General features: G+C 36.0%; 4 protein-coding genes across 5 annotated transcripts; 1 reads left to right on the top strand and 3 right to left on the bottom strand.

The window, feature by feature from the left end:
* The first annotated feature begins 5,367 nt into the window (after nt 1–5,367).
* On the top strand, nt 5,368–8,893 carry LOC113326232. Its single transcript, XM_026573997.1, has 3 exons — nt 5,368–6,061; nt 6,369–6,712; nt 6,824–8,893. The coding sequence occupies exons 1-3, from the start codon at nt 5,368–5,370 to the stop codon at nt 8,891–8,893; spliced, it is 3,108 nt and encodes a 1,035-aa protein (XP_026429782.1).
* A 487-nt stretch (nt 8,894–9,380) lies between these two features.
* LOC113326231 (putative F-box protein At3g10430) lies at nt 9,381–10,175 on the bottom strand. Its single transcript, XM_026573996.1, has one exon. It carries the CDS (start codon nt 10,173–10,175, stop codon nt 9,381–9,383), a length of 795 nt encoding a protein of 264 aa, XP_026429781.1.
* Nucleotides 10,176–14,348: 4,173 nt separating this feature from the next.
* LOC113326955 lies at nt 14,349–17,634 on the bottom strand. Of its 2 annotated transcripts, XM_026574610.1 has the most exons (5): nt 17,346–17,634; nt 16,154–17,155; nt 15,231–15,389; nt 15,084–15,149; nt 14,349–14,984 (listed from the first exon to the last, which is right to left on the bottom strand). In XM_026574610.1, the coding sequence occupies exons 2-5, from the start codon at nt 16,658–16,660 to the stop codon at nt 14,694–14,696; spliced, it is 1,023 nt and encodes a 340-aa protein (XP_026430395.1). In that variant the 5' UTR covers nt 16,661–17,155; nt 17,346–17,634; the 3' UTR covers nt 14,349–14,693. The 2 variants fall into 2 exon arrangements, 1 of the variants encoding a protein (XP_026430395.1); XR_003348634.1 differs by having other exon boundaries at nt 15,231–15,396; nt 16,154–17,634.
* A 2,782-nt stretch (nt 17,635–20,416) lies between these two features.
* On the bottom strand, nt 20,417–23,840 carry LOC113326002 (serine/arginine-rich splicing factor RS2Z33-like). The gene is made up of 2 exons (XM_026573820.1): nt 23,574–23,840; nt 20,417–21,713 (listed from the first exon to the last, which is right to left on the bottom strand). The coding sequence occupies exons 1-2, from the start codon at nt 23,685–23,687 to the stop codon at nt 20,580–20,582; spliced, it is 1,248 nt and encodes a 415-aa protein (XP_026429605.1). The 5' UTR covers nt 23,688–23,840; the 3' UTR covers nt 20,417–20,579.
* Between the last annotated feature and the right edge of the window lie 1,188 nt (nt 23,841–25,028).

The raw sequence follows: 25,028 nt of genomic DNA, 5'->3' as shown, positions 1-25,028 counted from the left end.
ACTGTCGTACCTTCTCACGATTCTTCTGCACAACCAACTATTGCTACACGCAATTCCATGAGTGGCTCGTCTTCTGTCTGTTCCACAGAATCAATTTATGTCGATACTACTACTGTTCCAGTAGTTCAGTCACCTGTCGTATTGCCAGTCCAATCAGCCACATCTCTACCTATTCAGGTGCCTATCTCTCCAGCGATTCCATCATCGGCAATACATTCACATCCATCCCGTTCTCGTAATCCACCATCCTATTTAAAGGATTACCATTGTTTTTATACTAAGGATGCGTCTTCATCACTGTATCCAATGACAAATTATTTGTCCTTTGAAAAATTCACTCCTTCACACAAAGCTTTTTTAGCTTCAGTTAATCTCACTGATGAACCGAGATCATTCTCTCAGGCAAATAAATGTCCCAAATGGCGCGCAACCATGGCCAAAGAAATCATTGCTTTGGAATCCAACAATACTTGGATATTAGTAGATTTACCACCTGGTAAAACAGCCATTGGCTGCAAATGGGTTTTTAAAATCAAGTTCAATGCTGATGGTACCGTTGAACATTACAAGGCTCGACTGGTAGCCAAAGGCTACACACTACAAGAGGTTATAGGCTACTATGATACCTTTGCACCAGTAGCTAAGTTGGTTATTGTTCGTGTCTTATTATCTATTGCAGCTATTAAGGGATGGTCTCTTCATCAACAACGCGTTTTTTCAAGGTGATTTGAATGAAGAAGTTTACATGAAGCTTCCACCAGGTATGGCACGCCCAGGTGAGTCCAAAGTTTTCAAACTCAAAAAGTCTCTCCATGGTTTAAAGAAAGCCTCTCGCCAATGGTTTGCGAAGCTTTCTTCAGTTTTGTTATCTAAAGGATTTGCTAAATACTTATGTGATAATTCTCTTTTCACATATCATCGTGGTACAACCTCTATATTTGTTCTTGTATGTGTTGATGATATTATCATCACTGGTACAGATAATAACTTCATTAATTCTCTCAAATTGCGTCTCGCTTCTCATTTTTCAATCAAGGATCTTGGTAGTTTGAAGTATTTATTGGGAATTGAAGTTTCTCGCTCATGCAAGGGTATATTTCTATGTCAAAGAAAATATATTCTTGATATCCTTAAGGATTCCGGCCTCACAGAGGCTCGTACATCAGCTTATCCAATGGATATAAAACTCAAGTTGCTTCCTACAGATGGTAAGGAATTGACTGATCCAAGCTGCTTTCGTCGTTTAATAGGTCATTTGTTATATCTTACGGTAACACGACCAGATATCACATACTCAGTTAATTATCTGAGTCAATTTTTGCAACATCCGAGATCAGCTCATATGGATGCTGCACATCGTATTCTAAGATATCTCAAGGGAACCATTGGACATGGCATATTCTTGTCCTCATCCAGTTCTCCTTCTATTCATGGTTACACAGACTCTGATTGGGAAGGCTTCCCAATTACTCGTCGTTATACCACTGAATATTTTGTTACCTTAGGTAATAGTCCAATTTCTTGGAAATCAAAGAAACAGCCTATTGTGGCTCGTTCATCAGCTGAAGCTGAATATCGTGCTTTGGCAAATCTAACTGCTGAGCTTCAATGGTTAGTTTATCCCTTCAAAGACATGCACATTTCTTGTTCTCTTCCTATCACTGTTTCTTGTGATAGTCAAGCAGCAATTCATATTGCTCAAAATCCGGTATTTCACGAACGTACTAAACACATCGAGATTGATTGCTATTTTGTTCGTGAAAAGTTAATAAGTGGATTGATTCTACCAAAACATCTTCCGTCGTCTGATCAACTGGCTGATATTTTCACTAAGCCTCTGGGAGCTCCGCAATTTGGTCATCTAGTTGGCAAGTTGGGCGTTCGTTCAGGATCTACCGCTCCCACTGGAGGGGGGGTATTAACACATGCAAATATATAAGAAGATCAACACATATTAAGTACATGCAATGAGAAATATGGAAACAAAGATTATTACATGCAAAGAATAATATTTATGGAATTAGTTTTTATTTTTTTTGGTTTATTTATAGGAATAAATTTAATTATTTTTTTTTGATCGAAAGAGAAATTTTATTTAGAGAAGAAGAATGTACATGTAAATCTATCAGAGGTAGAACAGAAAAGGACAAATAAGCAAATTACAAAAAGATAGAGTTCCAATTTTGAATCTGTGAAGACACAAAATCTTGTGTACCTGTTGCTGCTGCCCAAACTAAAATAGAGGATTTGATAGACAGAACCAGATCATCATCTGTTTTGTAAATATATTGTTCCTCAAAACGTCTGCAATTCCTTTCATTCCAAATTGTATTAACAACCGCTGCTGGTATTAGATCCCAAATATAATTCCCTGTAGGGGAAAAATGATTATGGTGCCAACTTTCTACCAAAATTCTCATGGAACCCGGTAAAACCCAACTCCAACCTGTATTAAGCAGAATGCTCGACCAAATATTATAAGCAATCTTACAATGTAAGAATAAATGATCCTGAGATTCTACACCAATTCCACACAGAACACAAGAATTATGGAGATCCATACCTTTGTGTTGCAAGAAATAAATTGTATTCAGTTTACCGTGAATCAAACACCACATTAAGATATTAATCTTTGGTGGTATTGCCGTCTTCCAAATGAACGAATAAGGAAAGTGATTAACTCCATCTTCTGCCACTAATTTAGCATATAGTGATTTCACAGTAAAAACTCCCGTGTGGTTAAGTTTCCATCTGCGAGTATCTGTCAGATCATCTTGAGTAGGTGGATTGTCCCCTATAATGGTAAGTAGTGTAGAAAATTCCACCACCTATGTATTTGAAAGAACACGCCTAAAATCAAACTTCCAACCACCTTCTAAAGATATCATTGCAGCAACTATTATATGTTTATCCCGGAAAAGCTTATAAAGAATTGGATGTGCTTTTGCTAATGACAAATCTCCACACCAAATGTCATTCCAAAAAGAAATTAAACTACCTGAATGTAAGTATAAGGTAGAATTGGCACTCACAAGATTAGCAGTTTCCGCAATGGCTCGCCAACAAGAGATACCATATGTTGCAGCAATTTTACCGGGATTCCAATAAGAAAACTCTGAGCCATATTTCTCCTCTATTATTTTTTACTATAGCTTGCTCTTTTCGACACCAAACCTACAACACCATTTTGCAATCAAAGATAAATTCATTAATCTCAGGTTACACACACCTAGGCCGCCTTTTTCTTTAGTAGCGCAGACTAAATTCCAGTTAACCAAATGAGAAGTCTTTACTCCATCTTTATATTCCCATAAGAAATTGCGCATCTTATTTTCGAGGATTTTAATAACAGAAATTGGTGCTTTGAACAACAAAAAATAATATGTTGGAAGAGATGACAAGATGCATTTGATAAGAACGAGCTTACCTCCCTTTGATAAAGAAATACGTCTCCAGACGGATAATCTGGCGTCGAATTTCTCTATAATTGGGTCCCAAATTCTCTTCGAACTGGACTTAGCACCTAACGGCATTCCCAAATACTGGAAAGGTAAACAGTCTATTGCACAACCGAATTCCTCAGCCCACAAGGCTAAGTTTGGGACTTCTCCAACAGAAATAAGCCTTGTCTTGGCAGAAATAAATTTAATTCTCTTGATGTAATTGTAGTATTAGGATCTTCACTCATTCATTGTATTTGTACAAGTATATATACAAAATAATGAAATTAATCTCAACACAGTTGTGTGAGATAGAAATCCCAAAACCCAATATTGCAACAAAATGAGATAGCTTTCTGAGAGGGGGTTATATTTCTCTGGAGTCTGGAGGAATGAAACTTCTCGGAGTACTCAAGAACCGAATATAGTGGAACCTAGAACTTGTTGGTTGTACTAGCTAGTTACCACTAGATACAATAACCTCTATATTTCGGGTTAACTTTGTTGTTAGATTTGGTGATTAGGTAAAACGTAAGTAACTGGGAACCTTTGTTGTTAATTTTTATTCTAAAAAAAGGGATTTAAAATTGACAACTATGTGCCGAGGAGGCACGTCAAGATACAGGGAAAAGAAACTTTGATAAAGCTTCAGATGTAACGACCAAAAACCACAGAAAAGAGAAGACGAACAAAAAAAAGCCTTCCCAAATAAAAGGGAAAAAAGATCAATAGAAAAATTAGAATTATATGCTACAAATTTTTTGTTTCCACTCGAACACTAAGCCCCCAAAAAAGAGCAACGTACTATATGCAGAGAAAATCGAAATTTCAGTCGATTTTGTGTTAGAACCCAGCTTGTTTCTAGGTTGCCAACCAAAAGTTTGTAATTTCACTAATTTCTTTTAGCGGTTGGATGTTTATAAAATTTCTACCATCAATGACGACCCGTAATTTTCTAAGCAAGATTGATAATGAAACAAATTCAAGGATTTGACACCAAAGCCTGCTTGTCCCTAGTGGTATAGGTCCATGGTTTAGTTTCCTACTCCATAAATTTGCTGCCACAGGGGTATTCTAAAATACCTTTTTTTTCCTTTGTTGTTGTTGTTGAATTGGACTGAGCTACATTTTGAAGTGTTTATTGAGCTCACCACCACACAAAGTTGGTATTAAATAGAGGGCATCATATGCAAGATAAACATCTAAACTAGGCTAACAACAACCATAGAGAAATTAGTGTAATACTGAAATTGTACAAATTGGCACAACAAAGTACAACACTGCCAGCATCTTCAAAGAGGACAAGCATACTACATAAAGGCAACGGCAAGGTTTGATTAACTAGGGTAACAAGAAGCAACAACTTGAGCAAATTAATATTAGAACCTCGAAGGTTTCTAAAGCCTACGCATGTTCTACCTACAAAGAAGTATATTCTAAGAGACTTTGATGTGCAACACATTATTAGGTTAGATGGAGAAGATGTCATCCCTGTGCATGAAGAAAAACAGTATGTTTCTCCTCTTATGGGCCTTGAAGACACGTTTTTCTCTGTCGAAGATAAAGAACTGTCGGATAGTTTGGATTCTAGCACTTCAGAATCTCCACCTGGATTCGAACCTACAGCAGTAATTACCTCAGATATGGGTTGTTCTACAAATCTTGTTCCTGACAATGAGCCGCAGCCAGTAATTCCATTGAAGTTGCGCAATGAACTTAAGCGACTAGGTATCTCAGTCGAAGTCATTGCTTCTCCCACTTCCAGGGCACACAGGTCAGGTAGTTCCAAGGGAAAGTTTTGTTATCAATGAGTTTAAAAATCCTAACTTGGAATGTTAGAGGGTTGAACTCCAGTAGACGAAGAACAGTAGTACATAAGTTGTTACAGATGTTTCAAGCTCCAGTAATAATTCTTCAAGAAACCAAGATGACGCATTGTACATCTTGGGATATTAGGAAGATTTGTGGATATAAGAATGTAGGCTGGACAATGCAACAGTCTGTAGGGAGCTCAGGTGGTATGCTTATTCTTTGGGATAAAGACATGGTAACTATAACCGACTCTCTTGTTGCGGAGTATACAATCTCTGTACTTTGCACAAATAAATCAGACAATTTCCAGTGGGTTCTTACAAGTGTTTATGGTCCTACCAATTCTGTGGACAGAAGTGATTTTTGGATTGAGCTTGATACAGTTTGTAGATATTGGCCGGATCTCCCATGGTGTATTGGTGGTGATTTTAATACAATTACCAAGTGTTCTGCGAAAAAGAATTGTGCGAGGATCACAAGAAGTATGAAGAAGTTAAATAAGTTCATAGTGGAACATGACCTTATTGATTTACCTCTCAAGGGTGCAAGATACACTTGGTCAAATGGACAAACAAATCCAGTTATGTGTAGACTGGACAGATTCCTCATTTCCCCATCCTTTGAGCAACAATACCCTTTTGTCACCCAATTAGCCAAAGCAAGACCAACCTCAGATCATATCCCAATCCTTTTAGATATTTCCGACCCTTCTTGGGGACCTAGTCCTTTTAGGTTTGAGAACATGTGGTTCATGGAGAATGGATTCCTAAAATTACTCGAAGATTGGTGGCTTTCTTTTTGTTTTGCAGGTACTCCAATCATTGTGCTCTGGTCGAAGTTACAAGCACTTAAAGAGAAGCTAAAAGTCTGGAATAAAGAGGTTTTCGGACATATTAATACAAAAATTGAAGAATATTCTCTCTGAAATTCAAACTTTGGATGGTCTTAGTGAAGATAATATTTTAATTGAGGAGGAGCGGAAGGTGCATCTTCAATATAAAGAAGATTTTGAAAAGATTACCAAGATGGAGGAGACTTCGTGGAGAATTAAATCTAAAATAAAGTGGTTAAAGGAAGGTGATAGAAATACTTCTTTTTTTATCGCCAATGCTTCAGCAAGGCGTAGATACAACAGAATCAGACAATTGTACATCGGGAATGAGTTGGTGACTGATAGAGGAAGGTTACAAGATCATATAGTGGATTATTACAAAACACTATTTTCTGAGGAAGAAGTCATTCGACCCAATTTAGATGGAATTCTGTTTGATTCCATTTCTGACGCAGATGCCACCATGTTAGAGGAGGATTTCACAAGGAGGAGGTTATGCATGCAATTAGAGATTTGGGGAATGACAAAGCTCCAGGTCCGGATGGTTTTCCTATTCTTTTCTTTCAAAAATGCTGGTATTTCATCAAGGATGATATCATGGGTACGGTGTATGAATTCTGCAATACAGGTACTATCAACTCTAAACACAATTCTACTTTCATTACTCTTGTGCCTAAAAAAGATCATATTGAGACTATAAAGGATTGTAGACCTATTTTTGTTGACTAGTGTTTACAAGATTATTGCTAAGGTTTTAGCTAATAGGCTGAAGTTTGTTATGGATAAATTGATTTCTCCTGTCCAATGTGCTTATATTGAAGGCAGACAGATTATTGATGGCACTCTTATTGCTAATGAATTAGTGGATTCAAGAATAAGGTCTAAAGATCCGGGTATTGTGTGTAAAATTGATCTTGAAAAGGCGTTTGATAGAGTTAACTGGAGATATTTAGAGTTTGTTCTTGTTCAGATGGGTTTTGGCAGGAAATGGTGCAATTGGCTAAGATTTTCTTATTCATCTGCTTCTTTTTCGGTTCTTATTAATGGGTCTTCCTTTGGATATTTCACGAGTTCAAGAGGTGTTAGACAGGGTTGTCCAATTTCTCCTCTTTTATTTATCATTGCAATGGAAGGTTTTTCAAGGTTTATGGATAGGGCATCTAGTCAAGGTCTCTTCAGCGGTTTCTCAGTTTCGTCATCCAGTATTGTGGTAAATCATCTTCATTATGCGGATGACACAATCTTCTTTTTGGATAATAAAAGAGAAGAGCTACATAACTTGTTTTCTGTTTTACAATGTTTCGAATTCATAGCAGGCCTCAAGATAAACAATTTGAAAACACGTCTTATTGCTGTTGGAGCAGTCCATAACTTACCAATGTGGGCAGAAGAACTTGGTTGTTCAGTTGACGTCCTTCCTTTTATGTATTTGGGAATGCCTCTTGGAGCGAAATGTGGTTCTATAAGAATTTGGGATCCAATAATTGAGAAGTTTGATGCTAGACTTTCAGTCTGGAGGCGGATTTCTTTATCGAAGGGGGGGAAATTAGCTCTCTTGAAGTGTATTCTTTCTTCTCTGCCAACCTACTATTTTTCTCTTTTCAAAGCCCCGGTCTCAGTTATTAAGCTTCTTGAAAAGAAAATGCGGAATTTTTTATGGGAATTTAAAGAAGGTGCAAAATTATCTCACTTAGTTAACTGGGATATAGTTTGTGCGAAAAAGGAAAGAGGTGGTCTGGGTGTCTGCAATCTTAAGCTTATGAATACTGCTATGTTAGCTAAATGGTGTTGGAGATTTGGTGTGGAAAAGAACAAGCTTTGGTACAAGATTATAGCAGATAAGTATGGTACTGATTATTCCTATTGGTTACCGGGTAAGGTTAATCTCTCTTATGGGGTGTCTTGTTGGCGAGCTATAGCCGATTGTGCTTGCTACATTAGTGAGAATTCGACTATTTTCCTACATTCAGGTACAAATATTTCCTTCTGGAATGATTGTTGGAGAGGGCAGCAACCTTTATCATGTGTTTGTCCTAATCTTTTTAAGTTGATCAGGAACAAGAATGCTAACGTTGCAGATATGATTTCCATTGAGGGAAACTGGAAGTTTGACTTCAGGAGAGTTCTTTCAAATTTTGAATCTCAAGAGTATGCTGCTTTACTTACCATCATTGGTGACAATCCACCTATCCGTGATGGTCTATCAGACACTCGTAGGTGGAAGATTCATCCCTCTGGAATTTTTACTATCAAATCGTTGTATTCACAGTTGGTGGCGACTCACGGAATACCAAACTTCCCTTCTCATTTCACCTGGCAACATGAAATTCCTCCAAAAATTTGCTTTCTGATGTGGAGCCTGATTCATGGTAAGTTGAACACGATCGATAGGCTTCAACAAAAAGGTATGAATATTGATAACAATTGTGCTTTATGTGGAGGAGGAGAGGAATCTCAGGACCATATTTTCTTACATTGTAAAGTGGCTTATAAGATTTGGTGTAGCATAATACCAAATACAGGTTGGTGTTGGGTTGTTCCAGGTTCTATGAAAACTCTGGCGGAGATTTGGTTTACTCTCTTTTCTGGTAACTTTGTTTGGAAATTTATTCCTTCTGCAATCATCAATTCGATTTGGAGGGAAAGGAATTGTAGAAGATTTGAAGAAAACTATATTTACAAAATAGATGATGACCTTATCTATGAAACAAAAACTTCTATCCTATTATGGGCAGTGGCTGCGGGGCGCAGAGTTCATTTGAACTTCTCATATACCGTGTCTTCTAATTGGCAAGCTCTATTTCTGTAATATTTGTTTTGTTTTTTCATTTTTCGTTGTTTTTTTCTACCACTGGTAGATCTCCTGTACATTCCTTCTTCTTTTATTATTACCTCCAAAAAAAAGGCGACAGTGCCTGATTCAGATGAACTTCATGTTGTGTATGATAGTTTTTTCATTGTACAGAAATAAGAATTAGAGTAAAGAAACAAAGAAATTGCTTTGTCTGTGACTTCCCTTACCAGCAGCCGTCCTCTTACTCTCTCAAACGAAACAACCTTTGAGAATTGAGAACAAGCTGAGAAAATGGGGACAAACAATAGAGTCCAATAAAACACAAATAATTGGACTTTCTTAACAACACAAATTTAAAACAATGAAAATTCTTCCTTGGAAAAAAAATATTTATTATTCTTATTTGAACACCTTAATAAGATAACAGCAGCAGGGACTTTCTAAAGGGGAAAGAGCACTACCTATAGATAGTCCTCCTTCGTAACCAACCAGAACCAGCCATTTAGCTGGAGATAGCTTTAGTTGCTGAACCATTTGCATGGACAGAAACGAGGCTTTCCTTATAGATATTAGCCGTAAGAGCATACATATTTATTCCCCCAAAACCAAAATTCTTAAACTCACCAGTAACTAAGTTGTGCAATACCAAAGTATTGCCCATAAGTAAACCAAACTTTCCATTCCAAGAAATTGAAAGGATACGAGAAAATCTAAGTTCAAATTTATAAATCTCAGTCCACAGCTCCTTGGTCGTATTAAAATCATTCAACATCCATACCTTGTATTGTCCAAAACATCCCATAGTGGCCGTAATGCAAGCTAGTTTATCACCTATTGATTCTAACTGAACCAAGTTATTTTCTGGAATCTGTAGTAGTACTCTTTGATATTTTTCTTTGCACAAGTCAAATGACAAAATCACTCGCTTAATAGGATCTGCTGGAGTGTAGTCCACACCTTGACGGAAATAAATGCCATTCAAACTCCTTCCAATTAATGGGATACAGCAATGAGCAGGGAAATCTGAGTCTATCAACCTCCAAGAATTAGTACTTAGGCAGTATATCTGAACTTCGGGCAAGCGGTCCAGCGGTAACGCTGCTTGTTTTGTTTTGGGCTCGAGAGAAGAGACTTTTATCACCTTGTAATCCTTGGTTTCAACATCAAAACCGATACCAACAAAATCAGTATGGTAATACCCAACCTTGGGGTTTCCATTTGACGACTTCGGAAGAGGTCTAAATTGCCTCGTAGCAGGGTTCCAGAGAGCAATATCCCTGGTTGTCTTGTTATACATCCTTACAAAATGGTCGTTTGCTTAGATCCTCCAACTCCTTGAAGCCTCCTTCATCAGAAAGCAAATAAAACTGAGGAGTGGCAGGTGCTAGAGGTTCTGATTGATGTTGGCAGATGAATAGGCTGCCTAAATTGGAGCTATTCTTGTCGTCCACCATAGAAGTAGTGGTATGACGTTGTATAAAGTGAGGTGATTGAACGAGGGCATACCATGACCTACACACAGATTTGAATCGCAACAGAGATAGTACAGGTAGCCATATTAAAATTTGGAAAACTACATCTTCTGGCAAAAGAAGAGTAGTACCGAAGCAGCAGTTTTCAGCCATCGATCGACGTCCTAGATAGTCCTAAAACCACAACGAACCTAGACGCTGTTAATTAAGTTAAACGAAATAAAGAACAAGAGTACCAGATAACTAATTATAATAATCAAACTAAAATCAAATGGCTCGGTAATTATATTTTATACCGTTAATTAAATCAAAGGTCATGTTAAGTTAAGCTACTACGTATCCATGATTTCTCTTCTATGTTATGTGTATTCCTAGCTCTTTGAATTCTTCTTCTTATGAATTAAGGATTATAGTAAATCTACGACTACATGTATAAGTATATATAAATCAACAGTAAATATAATCAATAAAATTTCAAATCAAAGAAAACAAATCCCAGAATTAGGAAATTAGTTAGACTCTCTATCTAACCTTTGCACGTCTTTAAAGTAGTCTTCTTCTTCTTTGATCATTCAGCTTCTTCTCTTCTTCTGTGATTGTTTTTTCGAAAGAATCCGTGTTGTTTTTGTGATAGGATCGGCTACCAAATTAAGCGAACACTTAATAATTAATATATTATTGGTTTATATTTACAATCCTAGAACACATAACAACAAGAGTCATAAGCAAATACGGAAACCTAACTAGCTAGTCGTCAACATAAACTAATTCCTAACTACCTGAAGGTCTCCGATGTATTCGTGCCGACGGTAGCATATTCTAACGACCTTGTGTTTATCATAAATTCATCATGTTTGTAAAACTAGGTCTCAACCCGTGCCGTAACAGCACGGGCTGTGATATGTGTTTCTAATGTATCTATCGATTCATACATGTCGTAATTGTCTAAGAAGAATCGAACCGATCGATTCAGGTCTAAATATTTTGAAGAGTTGGTTAATAAACATGTCCTTATCCTCGAATCTTTTAATATTGTGTACGTAAGTCATACAACCCTTTGGGACAAACATAGTTAAAATCCCATGGGTAGCAGAACATTACATCGTTCACTACTTCAAAAAGAATATCATCAAAGGTCATTCACCAAATTTGTAACCAAAACTAAAAACACCTAAAATTACTTTAAAGTCAATTAGATTAATCTTGCAAAATATGTTAGCATTAGAATTTAATTTTTCTCTTTGATATAAATTGTTAGGTTCCCAATTTATATACATTTGTGTTTATTCATTTTCTTAAAATTTATAGTAATATTTAATTCTTGATCCATTTCTTTTCTTGTTTCTTTACCTATTATCATGAACTATTTCTCCAGCATACATAATTACACGAAGTTGGGGAGAAATGACAAAAACAGAAATCATGACAAAAAAGAGGATTAAAAAGAGATGTGAGAAACTGAATCGATTAAAATTAATTCACCTGTAGCCTTGCATAATCCCATGAACTAGGGAAGAAATATTGACAAAAACAGAAACCATGACAAAAAAAAGGATTAAAGAGAGATGTGAGAAACTGAACCGATTACAACTAATTCGTGTGTAGTCTTGTGTTTGGTCAACTTTTTTATAGGTTTCATTTTTCTTTTTGCCCCCTACCCGGTAAATCTTAAAACACAACATCTTCTTTTTTGGAAAAATATGGCCTTTAAAAATTGTTTTAATTTTAAATAAATAAAAAAAGTAATTTGAAAAATAAAATCAAACTAAAACAAAACAAAGAAAAATTAACCAAGGGTGACAAATAATTTACCTATCTTAGGACACCTTTTCTCACCCTACTACCACTATTTCTTCCACCACCACATTATCGTAACCAGTCTCACCAATACCCACCACCATTATCCCCACCGCCGATCCACCACCACCACCACCATTAGTGCTTAATTTACTTATCTTAGGACCCCTTTTCCCATAATACCACTACTTCTTCCACCACCACATTAACGTCACCACTCCACCAGTCTCACCAATACCCACCACCATTATCCCCACCACTGCCCACCATCACAACCACCATTAATGTTTATTGATATGGTTAATATCAAATAAATTTATTATGTATCAACAAAAACATATTTATTTGATTAAATAAAGAGACATTTATTGTGAAATTATAAACTGAACATTTATTATTAAATTTTAATTAAACGAGATCATTTATAACGGTAGATTTATGTTCTGCAAATATAAATTTGATCGTTCTTTATCTAGTCTAACTTTTCCAAACTTAGTTTTGTATTCTGTAAATGCAATCAATTTTATTTTGATACTAAAAACAGTGATTTATCCGATCGGGTACTATAAATAAGTGGGATTCCGGTCATGATCATATTATCTTATATGATTTAGTATCCTCTTAAATATTTGTGTTTTGTCCTTACCAGTTGTGCTAAAAATAGCCAACTACATCTATCACAATAAAATGTTTCCCATTTTGTAAAGACACAAAACTATTATTGTTCACCACTATGCACTAACATCCACCAACGTACGTAAAAACCAGCCACGCCCACTATTTTTTCCACCACCAGTAATGTTATCATCTCCACCACTCACAAATACCCGCCATTGTTTCCACCACCCAATGCTTCTTTCACTACCACCATTAAAAATTATTAATATAATTTTTAACCGGGATCTCTGTATTACAGTGGTAAAGTCATTGGGTGATGATACCAGTTACCTGAGTTTGAAACTCGCCAACACCAAAATCTTTACCGATCAATATATATATAGTTTTTAATAAACTTACTCATTAATAAAAATATGTATTTATTAGATTCATTCAATGAACATTTATCATGAAAAATTAATTAATCACTCGTCATGAGTAATTAATAGGACACTAATTAATGGTTAGTTGAAAAAGTCACGGCCATAGATTTATCCCTCTTAGACAAATTTCGACCACTCTTTATCTAATCTAACTTAGCCAAGCTTTGTTTTGTAACTATAAGACGTAGCAAGCTTTCTATTGACCAAAAATTAGCTTGCGTAGTTAATATTATCTCTCTTTTAAGCTTTCGATATCAACAGTTCAATTAAGTGCTTTTGGTAGAAAGGAGTTTTTTTGTTGAGTTTTGTTGCAGTTTCAAATGGGATAACGAGGATTTTTTATTATATTTTTTCATGAAGAAGTGGTAACAATATAATATCTTTACAAGAGCAAAACATTGATTCAATCTATTGTTTGGACACGCTCATGCCAAAGAGTGACCTTTAAGAATTGGAGTATGTTGTGGAAACGCCGTGAGAAAGAATATGTTCGATTTGAGCTCACCACATCCGTGAAATATCATTTGATCTCTTTTTTATTTTTTTTGTTTCTTTTTATATTCTTTCAAGCAGGTAGGATTGTTCTAACAAAAAGCACGCTTTCAAATTTTGCAAATGCACTTTACGTCCTTGGTTGATTAGATTTATAAAAATATGACTATCTTTTTGTTTGGCGTACTTGAGTATCTTGAATCCTTTCTGGTGCAGATTTGAAGCGAGAGTAAGAGCAGAGTAGGGGCAAGGTTGCGAGGCTCCAGTGTCCTTTGAGATTGTCGTTTGAGTCTACGCTTAGAGAAAAGAAAAGGTCGTACAAATGCAAGTAGCTTGTCCAAGAATTCCAACTACAGCTGAGCAGGTCTTTCAGCAGAGCTTGCTTTTTGGTTCAGTTACGTAGTCCTTGGATTGGTTGAATTTCGATAAAGTTGGGGAAATGCATGCAAGGAAACCACAACCTTGACGACTATGTTTTCTGAATTAAATACCAACCAATAATTTTAGCAACATCTAAAGCTAAAAGTTTTTGGTTCCAATTTGAGAAAGGGGGTACTATCATTATAACTGAGAAAACGTAATTAGTAAAAGAAATGTGCTGTAAACTATAGAGATGTCTTCCGGATTTAATATATGAAACTCTATGACCCAAATAAATAGCTTCTTTTGAGTCCACAACTCTGCGGATTCCCATGGAGAATCACCTTAAAACAGTGATATCGAATGCCTTTAAATCTAATGAATTTTTTACACAACTGATATCTGGCGCAAACAACCCACTTTTCAAAAGTTTCAAGCCTACGACCGCAATTGCCCATCCCAGATCCACCAAGGTGCACCTGAGAAGAGTGACTAGGAAAGAGAACATCTAAGATACATGTAATCATTGATGATCTTTCACAGGGAAAAAACATTAATTGAACCAAAAACAAGCATAAGATTGAAGGTCCATATCCAGTTTCATTAATCAGTAACTATCAACTTGCAACAAAAAATTAGGCCAAGTTACCTTACTCAAAATCTGCACAAGATAATGATATTTTTAGATGCTCTTGGAAAAGTTAGCAGCATCTCGCTAAATTTCTTCATTCGTTTCTTCCTTAGTGAGTCTTGCTTACTAGAATCACTGGCTAGTACCACTTTCTCCAATACTGCTGCATGTTTAAAGAGAATCTCTAAAAACTTCAGTTCATCAACACACCCAAGAAGACCTTTGATCTTGACAAACTTTAGGTGACATATCATGCACCGCAAAGAAAACCCTGTGTCCCAGTAGTCTCCTATGTTTTCTGTATTAAACTTTACCTGCACAATAACCAAATATGGTAAGAACTAACCAAACATTATAGCTCTCAGATTTGGGGTTCGGTAATTATGAAAAATTCATACAAAGTGCTTGATTACCTCGTCACAATATGGATACTCTTTTCTTTTCTCAATAAAATGTGGATTCTGCTCGTCGTAATATGGCTGGATAATAAGCATTACCAAACATTAAAGAAATGCTTTACTTTGGGTGACATAAAAAACTCAAAGCAATGTAGTTGAAACCTGTGATATCTTCAGGGAAACAGATTCTATGTTAGGAGACATCTTTAATATGTACAATATGGAATGCAGGCAGTCCTTCGAAAAGTTGGTCCACAGCTCCAGACGTTGTAAATTGTAAAAAACAAGCTGCTGACTGTCTAAATATATCAGGAGCTCCAGCTAAGGCCTTGGTACATCAAAAAGATAGTGACAGACATCAATCAGATCGCATTTAAAATTTTACACTGCCATAAACTTGTTGCTGAGCGCGTAGTTAGTTTTATGCCAAACAGATAATCTACAGTAACAGTAAGAAAGAAAAAGCAAGAAAAACTGAAGCATAAAACTTTATAAAAGATAACGTTTTACCCTAAGTGAACTACATTTTTACCCTTTATGTAACAATTTTTATACTACAACTTCTGGGGGATGCCCCTAAGTGAACGCCCAAGTGCACCCACCTTTCGTCAACCTAGGAAGTTGGGTTACTGCAATGCAGCCACCCTTTGAAAATAACGTGTACAGGAATCATCTTGGATCCATTTTGACAAATATAGCAGGTTGCTTCTTAGACAAGGATGCATGACTTGCCTATCCCATATTGTCTCTACTTCTTACTCTGCCATGTGTAGATATACACTCGTATAATATTTAATCTGATGTTTCTCACGATTTGCGTCAAGTTCTGACATTCTTAATAATCTGCTTTAACAAGTTTTATGGCAGTGTAAATACAATCTGAATTAGGTCTGTTTGGTATAAGATTAACTCATACTTTGTGTCAGAACATGATAACAAGGTTATTTAATCTGAGATCATAGGGCAGGAGCAAAAAAAATAAAAAAAAAATAAATACATTTATAACTATCTACCAAAAAAGCCAGCAAGGAAAACAAGGTTAGAAATAATTGAGAAAAAAATATAAAGTTTAATTAGAGACATACCAACATGAAAGAACGCCTTAATGTTAAGACTTTCACTTTATGAACCCCTCTGAAAAATCCCACAAAACGCTGGGCATCAAGTTCTTTCACATCCTCTTGAATCTCATCATAATATTCATCTTCCCTATAAATGTTTATCTCGCTATCAGCAGTGACTAGAGATGAAAGATTCTCTAAAGTGAAACTGGTTGACATGTAACTGTCCAGAATGAAGGATGACAGACTTGGAGCATTCAGTGTAACCTCACTATTACTTCCTTTTACCAAACCCCGGTAGCTATCTTCCGCACTAATGAACTCAAAATACTTGAGTTCAGGCAAAGAAAGTTTAAGATCCATACCTTCAAATACAAATTCAGTTGATCTGCAATCAGGTGATCCCGGAAGAACTATTACCAACGACTCTAAAGTAGGAAAACTTGGAAAGAACTTATTCGTTAATTCATCATCAGTAAACATTAAATCTTCGGGTCTTAGATACAGTGATTTGAGCTGAGGCAAACTCATTTCACAAGGTAGCTAGTGTAATATGGCTGAAACCAATTAAATCCTCACCGGCAGCACGCACATCCAGCTCCAGCTTCTTCAAAGATTCACATGTACATAGACAAACAGGAATCTCAAAACACCATTCAGGGGTGACCTGAATATATAGCTCCTGAACATTATGGCTGACAGCAGTGGCGATACATCTATTTATGCATTTATACAACCTATCAGTAGTCGAATAATTGAGAGAACATTCCAGCGAAAACCTTTGCATATCAGAGTTATCACGACGACTGAGTACGTCTGTCACAAACTTTATGAAGCGCTTGGTGGTTCGACATTCTTCTTCATTCCATGTTTCGCGATGAACACTGTCACAGAATTTTAATACCGCCAGAGAAGTCCAGATATATGGCCATCTTGTAGACAAAACACAAGTCTGAACAGCATATTTAGTGTAGATGAAAGATAGGATATGGTGAATCAAAGGATCTGGCAAGTTTCTGATCCTGTCTTCATTACAAGAAGTGGCAGAAGAAGAAGACGACGAAGGAGAATCAGAAGAACAAGCTGAGTAACCTTTTTTCATTTCTAATTAATCGATCGGATTCAACAAATTTCACGCAAATTGAAGCTATGGAGACTCATAATCAATCAATTACTAACAAATCTAGCTAAGCAATTATAACTGTAAATTACTTACCAGTAATCAACGTGAAATCTTCTGCAAAATTGGTCCTTCCGCCAAAAATTGGGAAATCGATTTAATTTTCAATCTAGGGCACAAAATTGAAAATAACAAAATATACAATTGGGGGAAATTAAAGAAGAAGATTAAGAAGTGGGAATCACTGTGAGATCACTAATGAAATCCTATGAATTTATTACGTCACCGTACCCAGTCTGTTTAGAAGGGTTGCAATGGTAGAAAATTTATACTCGTGAATATGAAAATTATCGCAATTAGTTTCTCATGGAATCAAACCAAACCAAAGCTTTTTCTAGTAGCAAGTATTAGGTGGGCTAAAAATTATCTCATAAATGTATAACATAGTTTTTACGCCGGCCTATCAAGCCTTGCACACACGGCCGGCCCTACCATATAAACAATGAAAGCTTTACTTGAGGACACAAATACAAAGAGCCCGCAGAAATAATGTTTTGTATATTATAGTGAATAGTTGCATGGCTGACCAGTGACAAACAGTAAGGGCGGTAGCTAAGTCAACATAATTATTTACAGTATAGTTGAGTCTTTGGATCAAAAATTTAATAAAATAAAGAATAGTGTAAAGTTGAACAAGTACCTTAATGGTCTACTGAGTTACGCCAATATAACTTGATTTTTATGTAGTTTTTTTTCTAGAGAAACCTTTTAATTAAAATAGCTAAATAAAATTATCAGCGATTAAATATCTAATATGATTTTGTTATCCACATCAAAATAGTAGAAATATTGTTAGAAAATTGTCTTAACCTTAGTTACATAATCTTTCTGATCTAACTTGAGTAAGTAATTTATTTTCCGGTTACATTTTGGTTGCGTGATGAATAGTATTCTAAAAATCTTTGGCTTGTCTGTCAAGAGCCATAATTTTTAATTTTGTTTGAGGCCACAAAAATGTCAGGATCGCCTCTGCTTGCACAACCCACACTACGGTAGGCACATACTTGATGCTATCTGCGCCGCTTTTTGTGTTTATTTCTGGGACCAGATGAAGCGTTTTAATGGGATTACGAGTTCTCAACATTAACTCGGATACTCACACCATATCCATGTTGTAGACACTACAGGGGGTGCCCCCTTCACAATCTTGCCAACTGCAACGCTACAGGGAGATTTCCCCCTTTTCCACTCTGAAAGTTTGCATTTATGTGTTCGCTCATTGGAGGACAAAGATAATTAACATGACAAAATAGGAGGTCATTTAGTTTACATACCGAAATAGTTTCTCATGGATCCATCGATTCAAAAAAGAATTTCTTATTTGTAGGATCTGATAAGAGGGAGGAGAGAATAAACACGGATTTAATAAAAGATTACATTGATAAAAGAAAATTGGTGTATCTTACGAAGGTGATAACTAGTAACTTTTTTAGGCATCAAAAACCTTAGACCAATTTCTTAAGACTCTAGCATTTCTAATTGCGATAACATTTCTAATTACGATAACATTTCTTAAGACCGGAGTATCATAAATAAAATTTTCTCTAATATAACTTAGACTCACATAAATAAAATCTTCTCTAACACTTTAAAACTAATACTTAATATAACTTCGAATCACATAGAAAAACTCATTAAAATCCTTCTCCAACGTTATTGTTGTTGAAATCAAACTGTTTCGTGGGATTAGTTTTATTTTACTTGACACTTTGGTCAAAAAATAAAAATCCGACTACTGATTAGGGAACGTGATGCTTTATTCTTTTCTTGGTTATTAAGTTATGTTTAATTACATTTTGAAGAACACTAGTTCTACCATTCACTAAGTGGTCTGGTGGTTGGCATGCTCCCTCACACTGCGGAGATAAACCTTGTAATTGTTGAAATCCACTCTAATTTAAGGAGTGGATGTAGTCTACAGACCACTAGTCTAGGACATCAAAAAAAGAAAAGGAACACTAAATCTCAAACTATTGAAAACTTTATACGAGCACAACTAAATTAGATTCCACATAGTTTTAATTTATTTTTGTTATATTTTTTGAAATTTTATGCTAGTTTTAGTTGGTAGTTACTAGTTACTAACAATTCTAAATCTCAAACCTTTTATTAGTCTAATATATGAGTCTAATTAACGTTGTTAAACCAATGGACGTACAGTACGCGTTACGTGTTTCTTGTCAACTACGCCTCGCGAGCTTGTGTTGTGGTTAGTGATCAGTTTGTTCCTTGATTTTTTATTAGTCCCGTTTCACAAGCGTGTATTTTATTTTCTTTCGTTAGTTTCACGAATCCTAGGTTTGTTATTTTACAGAAAGGTGAAGCAACTGACCTCTTTGAAAGCTATAAAGGTTTAAGGATAGGTGACCCCTTTTTGTTCATTTTAGTTGCTGAGGTCTTGTCTTTGATGATTAAAAAAGCGACGGAAGAGGATCTTATTTATGGTTTTCAGGTAAATTTCAGAAAGAGCACTATAATTGGCTTAGGTCAAATGCATAATTGGGAATTGTGTGCAGAGTTGTTTTGTTGTTCTTTAACTCATTTTCCAATGAACTACGTTGGTATGCCACTTGGCAGCAAATTTAAGACTGCTTCGAAGAATATTATTTAACCTTTTTATCAAAAATTAACAACTATAAGAGGACATTCTTATCCAAAGGGCAGCGTTTGATTTTGATTCAAAGTGTTTTGTCAAGCTTATCGGTATATTCTTATCCTATCGTACCCTGGGTAGACTCCTTCCGTCGGTCGGGCCTGGTGCAGTATCAGTTCAGCTGCCATCCCAGTCCCACGACAACCTCACTTCTTGTTCTATTATTCGTGGCAAGACCGGGTAATAGAATAGTGTTGTAATCTAGAAATGGGTCATTAGGAAGGAGGAGGAGGAGACCCCCTTTTTACTTGCAGTTCATTTCCTTCCTGACGTTGTACAAATTGAAACCAACTAATGTCGGATTATTTAAAAACCCGATCCCTACAAAATCCTGTGGTGGAGGGACTGTTGGTCCGCCCCTAGCACTGACAAAACAGCGGTAAGATTCCTGCAGTTTAGATGCTACTATTTCAAAATCATCTCGAACTACCTTGAAAGGTAGAATTCTATTAAAAAGATGTGCTACTACTACCACAAAGAAGTGGTATAAACAAAGTACAAAACTACAAGCAGCTTCAAAGAGAAGCAAACATACTACATAATCCCAACGGCAAGGCAGCATAAATTAGTGCAACAAGAAACACCAACTGGACAAATTACTCCTACAATCTCGAAGGCTAAGAAAACAACAATACATAATTCAGATAGAAGATAACTGCAGAACTATGTGTTCTGCATGATAGCTTGTATAAGGAAGTACTTGCTAAAAAATAAACGATATTGTAATTTTTGATTTCCTCAATTGTAGTTCTTAGCCAACCAACATTAAATTTCACCGCTTCAGCTGTGGATACTTTTGACATCCAATGCTTTACCAAGGGTGCAGTCAAGTCTAGGTGAGATGATTCCTGCATTTCGGTAATTACAACCAAAAGATCAACCACTAGACCAAATAAGGCCGTCATGGAATTTTTTATGACTGTTTTCGTGGCTATATGCCCTTGTTTCTCATATATCGTGTTGTAAAGGGCAGCATATATGTTCGGCACTGGAAATCCCTTGATTATTGTAGTATTCTCCATCTTCAAAGCCATATCTTCAGAATCTTCAGCACTGAAGATGCCAATAACAGCAGGACCTGTCCTTTTTTCACTACCCACTTGGGGAGGCACCTTGGGATCACCCTTCTTTCCACTTGCCACTCGAGGAGGCACCTCTGAACTTGCCATTTTCCCACTATCCACTTGAAGAGGCACCTTGTCAGATGTCTCTTTTGAGATAGGTTCCACTGATATTACTGGTGGTACTGCCTCTGCAGGCATGGGACACTGTCTTCCACCATTACTGTCTTTGAATTGAGGAGCAGTAACAACTACCTCCTTCGAAGAATTATTTGCTCTCCTTAACGGTGCTGCTGCCTCTGCAGGTGTGGGATTAATTCCAATATAACATTGTCGGGCAAAATGACCAAGTTCTCCACAATTATAGCAAGCACCAACTCTACAGCCACCAGCCTCGCTGCTACTCTCTCCGGAGCTATCACAATCATCATCTCCGTCAAGATCAGGACATTCTCGGTAAAAATGGCCACGACTTCCACAAACACAGCAAGTTCTCCCGTGATCATACCCTCGATTACCAAAGCCTGAATCACTTCCAGACATGTTATTGTGCGCCTTGTTGACTTTAAGGACATTACCATTAAGTGCCATGCCATTCATATTCATGATTGCATCTTCTGCTTCACTTTGATCATCATAAGTCAGAAAGGCATAACCACGGGGACGACCTGTATGTTTGTCCGTCATAATCTACACAATCGCCAGAGAGAGAAAACTTAACAGTTAGTATCTCATTATCAATACAAAAGCTGCAAGCTTTGTACCGATACCCGGCCATGCATTCGTCTTCCATAAGTAGAGAACCGTCCATGATACCAACATTAATATAAACAGAGTCCATGCTTGATATACAGAAAAAACAACAAATGACGTAGATACAAAATCACTAGTAGGTATCACAGGATTCCTTCTTCCAAGCATCTCCACATAACCCCAAAGTTTGGAAGGATAAAAGCCTTATACATATTATGGAAACAAACAAACCTGTTTACAAGCATCTCTCATTTAGGTAACGTGAAAATAAACAAACTGAATGCGGCATTCCAGCTCTCTAATATAAGGTTTACTAAGCTAAAATTGACATAATATGGAAGCAAATTGACCTGGTTACATACACCCCTCACACTTGAGTGCTTTACACCAGAAATAAAAGAAAAGAAAAAAAAAAACACCTAAATAACAGGTAACTGCAAAAATTTTGGGGTTTCTCAAACAATTTTCACCCTAGTTATAGTTTCCTAGACCAATGCATGTAGTCGCATACAAATAAGAAACGATCAAAACCAAAATTGAGCACCCAACAACATGATTATATCCCGCTAATCAGAATTCTGAAGAAATGTCAACTATTTTTCAAATAAGACCAAAATTTTCGACATATATGCTACCCAAAACAGTAGTGATGTATTAAATTTCCAACTACTTAATGCTCTTTCAGTTATCAACTCCAGCAGACATTTCTACAATTTCTCATATAATGTATGGATCACAAATAAGAATCAATTCAAACAAAAATAGGAATCTCCAATAACAAGGCCATATCCAACTTTTCATAAAAACCCATTCTATGTTTTCTCTTAAACAAAATCACAAACACAAACATTACAATCAAAATGGACATTCCAAAAATGGTAGCAGTAATAATGCCTTCATAAATCTGATGATTTATACGAAAAAAAATTAAACAGACACTAATGCTACAGGAGGTATACGAGCATAGAGTTGCCTTAGCATTGCTTGTTTAGAACTCCTAGTAGGGACGCAAGATTTTCTCTGTACACTCACTCTTTCTTATAAATATTCTTGCTTGAATTACAAATGATACTGGACTTGTCTATTTATAGGCTACATATACCGGCCTTAGACTCATTCTAGACTTTTCTTTATATAAACTATTTGGACCGACCTTCACTTGTTCGCGTTACAGACTTCTTTAGAGATGTCTCACTCTAGCTTTTCCTAGAGATTTCTTAACTTACTTCAGACATTTCTAGACTTTTCAAGACTAGATGACTCTAGGTTTATCCATCTTTTAGACTTGTCTAGACAATTTTAGACTATTACAAATTATATGTTCCAACAATTTCCTCTTTCAAGCATCAACACATGAGATCAAAATTCGGCAGGCTAAAAGAAGCAGTAAAAAAGCTTTATACGTAGTAATACATAAACAACTGGACGTATTTACATGCATAATGCAGCATGCCAGCTCTCTAACATAACTTTTTACTAAGCTGATATTGACAAACAAATCGAAGCAAATTGACCTGGTTACATACACCCCTCTCACCCACTTCACACCAAAAAAGATCACCTAAAATTAACAGATAACTGCAAAAATTGTGGGGGTTTGTCACACAATTTTCATCCTAATTATAGATTCCTAAACCAATGTATGCAATTGCACACAAATAATAAACAACAACACACATGACCATTATAACTAACTTTCCTGAAGAACCCATTCTAAGTTTTCTCTTAAACAAAATCACAAACATAAAAACTACAATCAAATGTAAATTCAAAAAATTGGAGCCATAATATTAATACCTTAATAAATCTGATGGTTCCAAAACAAACGAATGCAGTGTGGATGTCGGATTGTGTCGTCTTCGGCGACAAACCTCCTATGTAAATAGTGTGATTTTCCTTACCAGCAGACATCCTCCTACTCTCTCAAAGGAAAAAAAACTTTCAGAACTGAGAACCACCTGAGAAAATGTGGACAGTAGAACCAATCAAATCATAAACAATAGAGTCCCCTAAAACACGAATTGCTACAAAATCTAAACCCTAGAAATGGTTTCTGGTAATAGAAATCACACTCGGACCGTGTAAGAGAAAAGAGAAAAACTCAATAGTCTCTCTCTCTTGTTTGAATTTGAATTCTGTGTACTTCTATCATTTATTTTGTTTTATTACACCAAAAGAGTGGGTCTACAACCCGACCCACGTCCAATCTTTTCGTTTAAATCCACCATAGCCGACCACGTCATAGCCGTGGGGCCTTATGTATCAGCTCCCTACCCAAACCAAGCTAGTTGGACTGGCACCACTGCCAGACTCAACTTAGCTGAACCCACTATACAACTAATTTAGGATAAACCTTTACGTTGACGGAGATTGAACCCCTGGTTTCCTTCTTCCTGGAGTTGATAGGATACCACTGAGTTATGTTCTTAGATCCCATTGTCCTAGGATCTAACTTGTGCAAATTAGTCTTTTTTTATTTATTTTTTAACGGGTTAAATTGGGGTATACCCAAAAAAATTGGGGTATTAAAAGTTTGTTCCCAAATATGATAGCGAGCTAAGGGGTGTTTATTGTATACAAAGTTATATAAACGGAGGAATATCTACGTACCCTGCTTTTTTAATTTCTTTGTAAAAATACCCCTAAGGAGTATATTTTAAGTGGATAATGAAAGCCTTTTCTTAAGTATAGTCCATGCTTTTATTAACCATAGTCCACATAAAATAAGTCATTAATCTAACCAAACGGATTCTTATAGCTATTACCATAACCCATAAGTTTACACAAATTTTATATATAGCCCAAAATAAATTATCAAATCCCTAAATCAAAAATATAACAAAAATCTAATTACATAATTTTCATAGTTAAGTAAAATAAGATCTATGACATAATTAATGATTTTTTTGTATACTAATCATGGTTGGGAGAAAAGAACATCATTTTGGATTTTTTTAATACAATAGTAGTGCTTATAGAGTTTTAGAAAATTTATTATTTGGGAAAGAATCAAACCCTTAATTGATTAAGTTTCGGTTTTCGATTGATATTGTTATGGAGAACTTTTAAAGGAATAATTAGAATATACAACCTCAATAGATATTATTGTAATCATGATTTAGGAAAAATAACATCATTTTAGAGAAAAGATGAACAGTTGGGTTTACTTTGTTTTGGGAAAAGTAAAAACTAAGATCTATAATTGGGAAATTTGTAAGAATTATGAGAGAACAATTAAAAATAATTTGAAGA

Source organism: Papaver somniferum, unplaced genomic scaffold (genome assembly GCF_003573695.1).
Source record: "Papaver somniferum cultivar HN1 unplaced genomic scaffold, ASM357369v1 unplaced-scaffold_10, whole genome shotgun sequence".
Lineage (NCBI taxonomy): Eukaryota > Viridiplantae > Streptophyta > Magnoliopsida > Ranunculales > Papaveraceae > Papaver > Papaver somniferum.
Note: the sequence above shows the minus strand (reverse complement) of the source record. Positions and strands in the feature narration are given on the sequence as shown.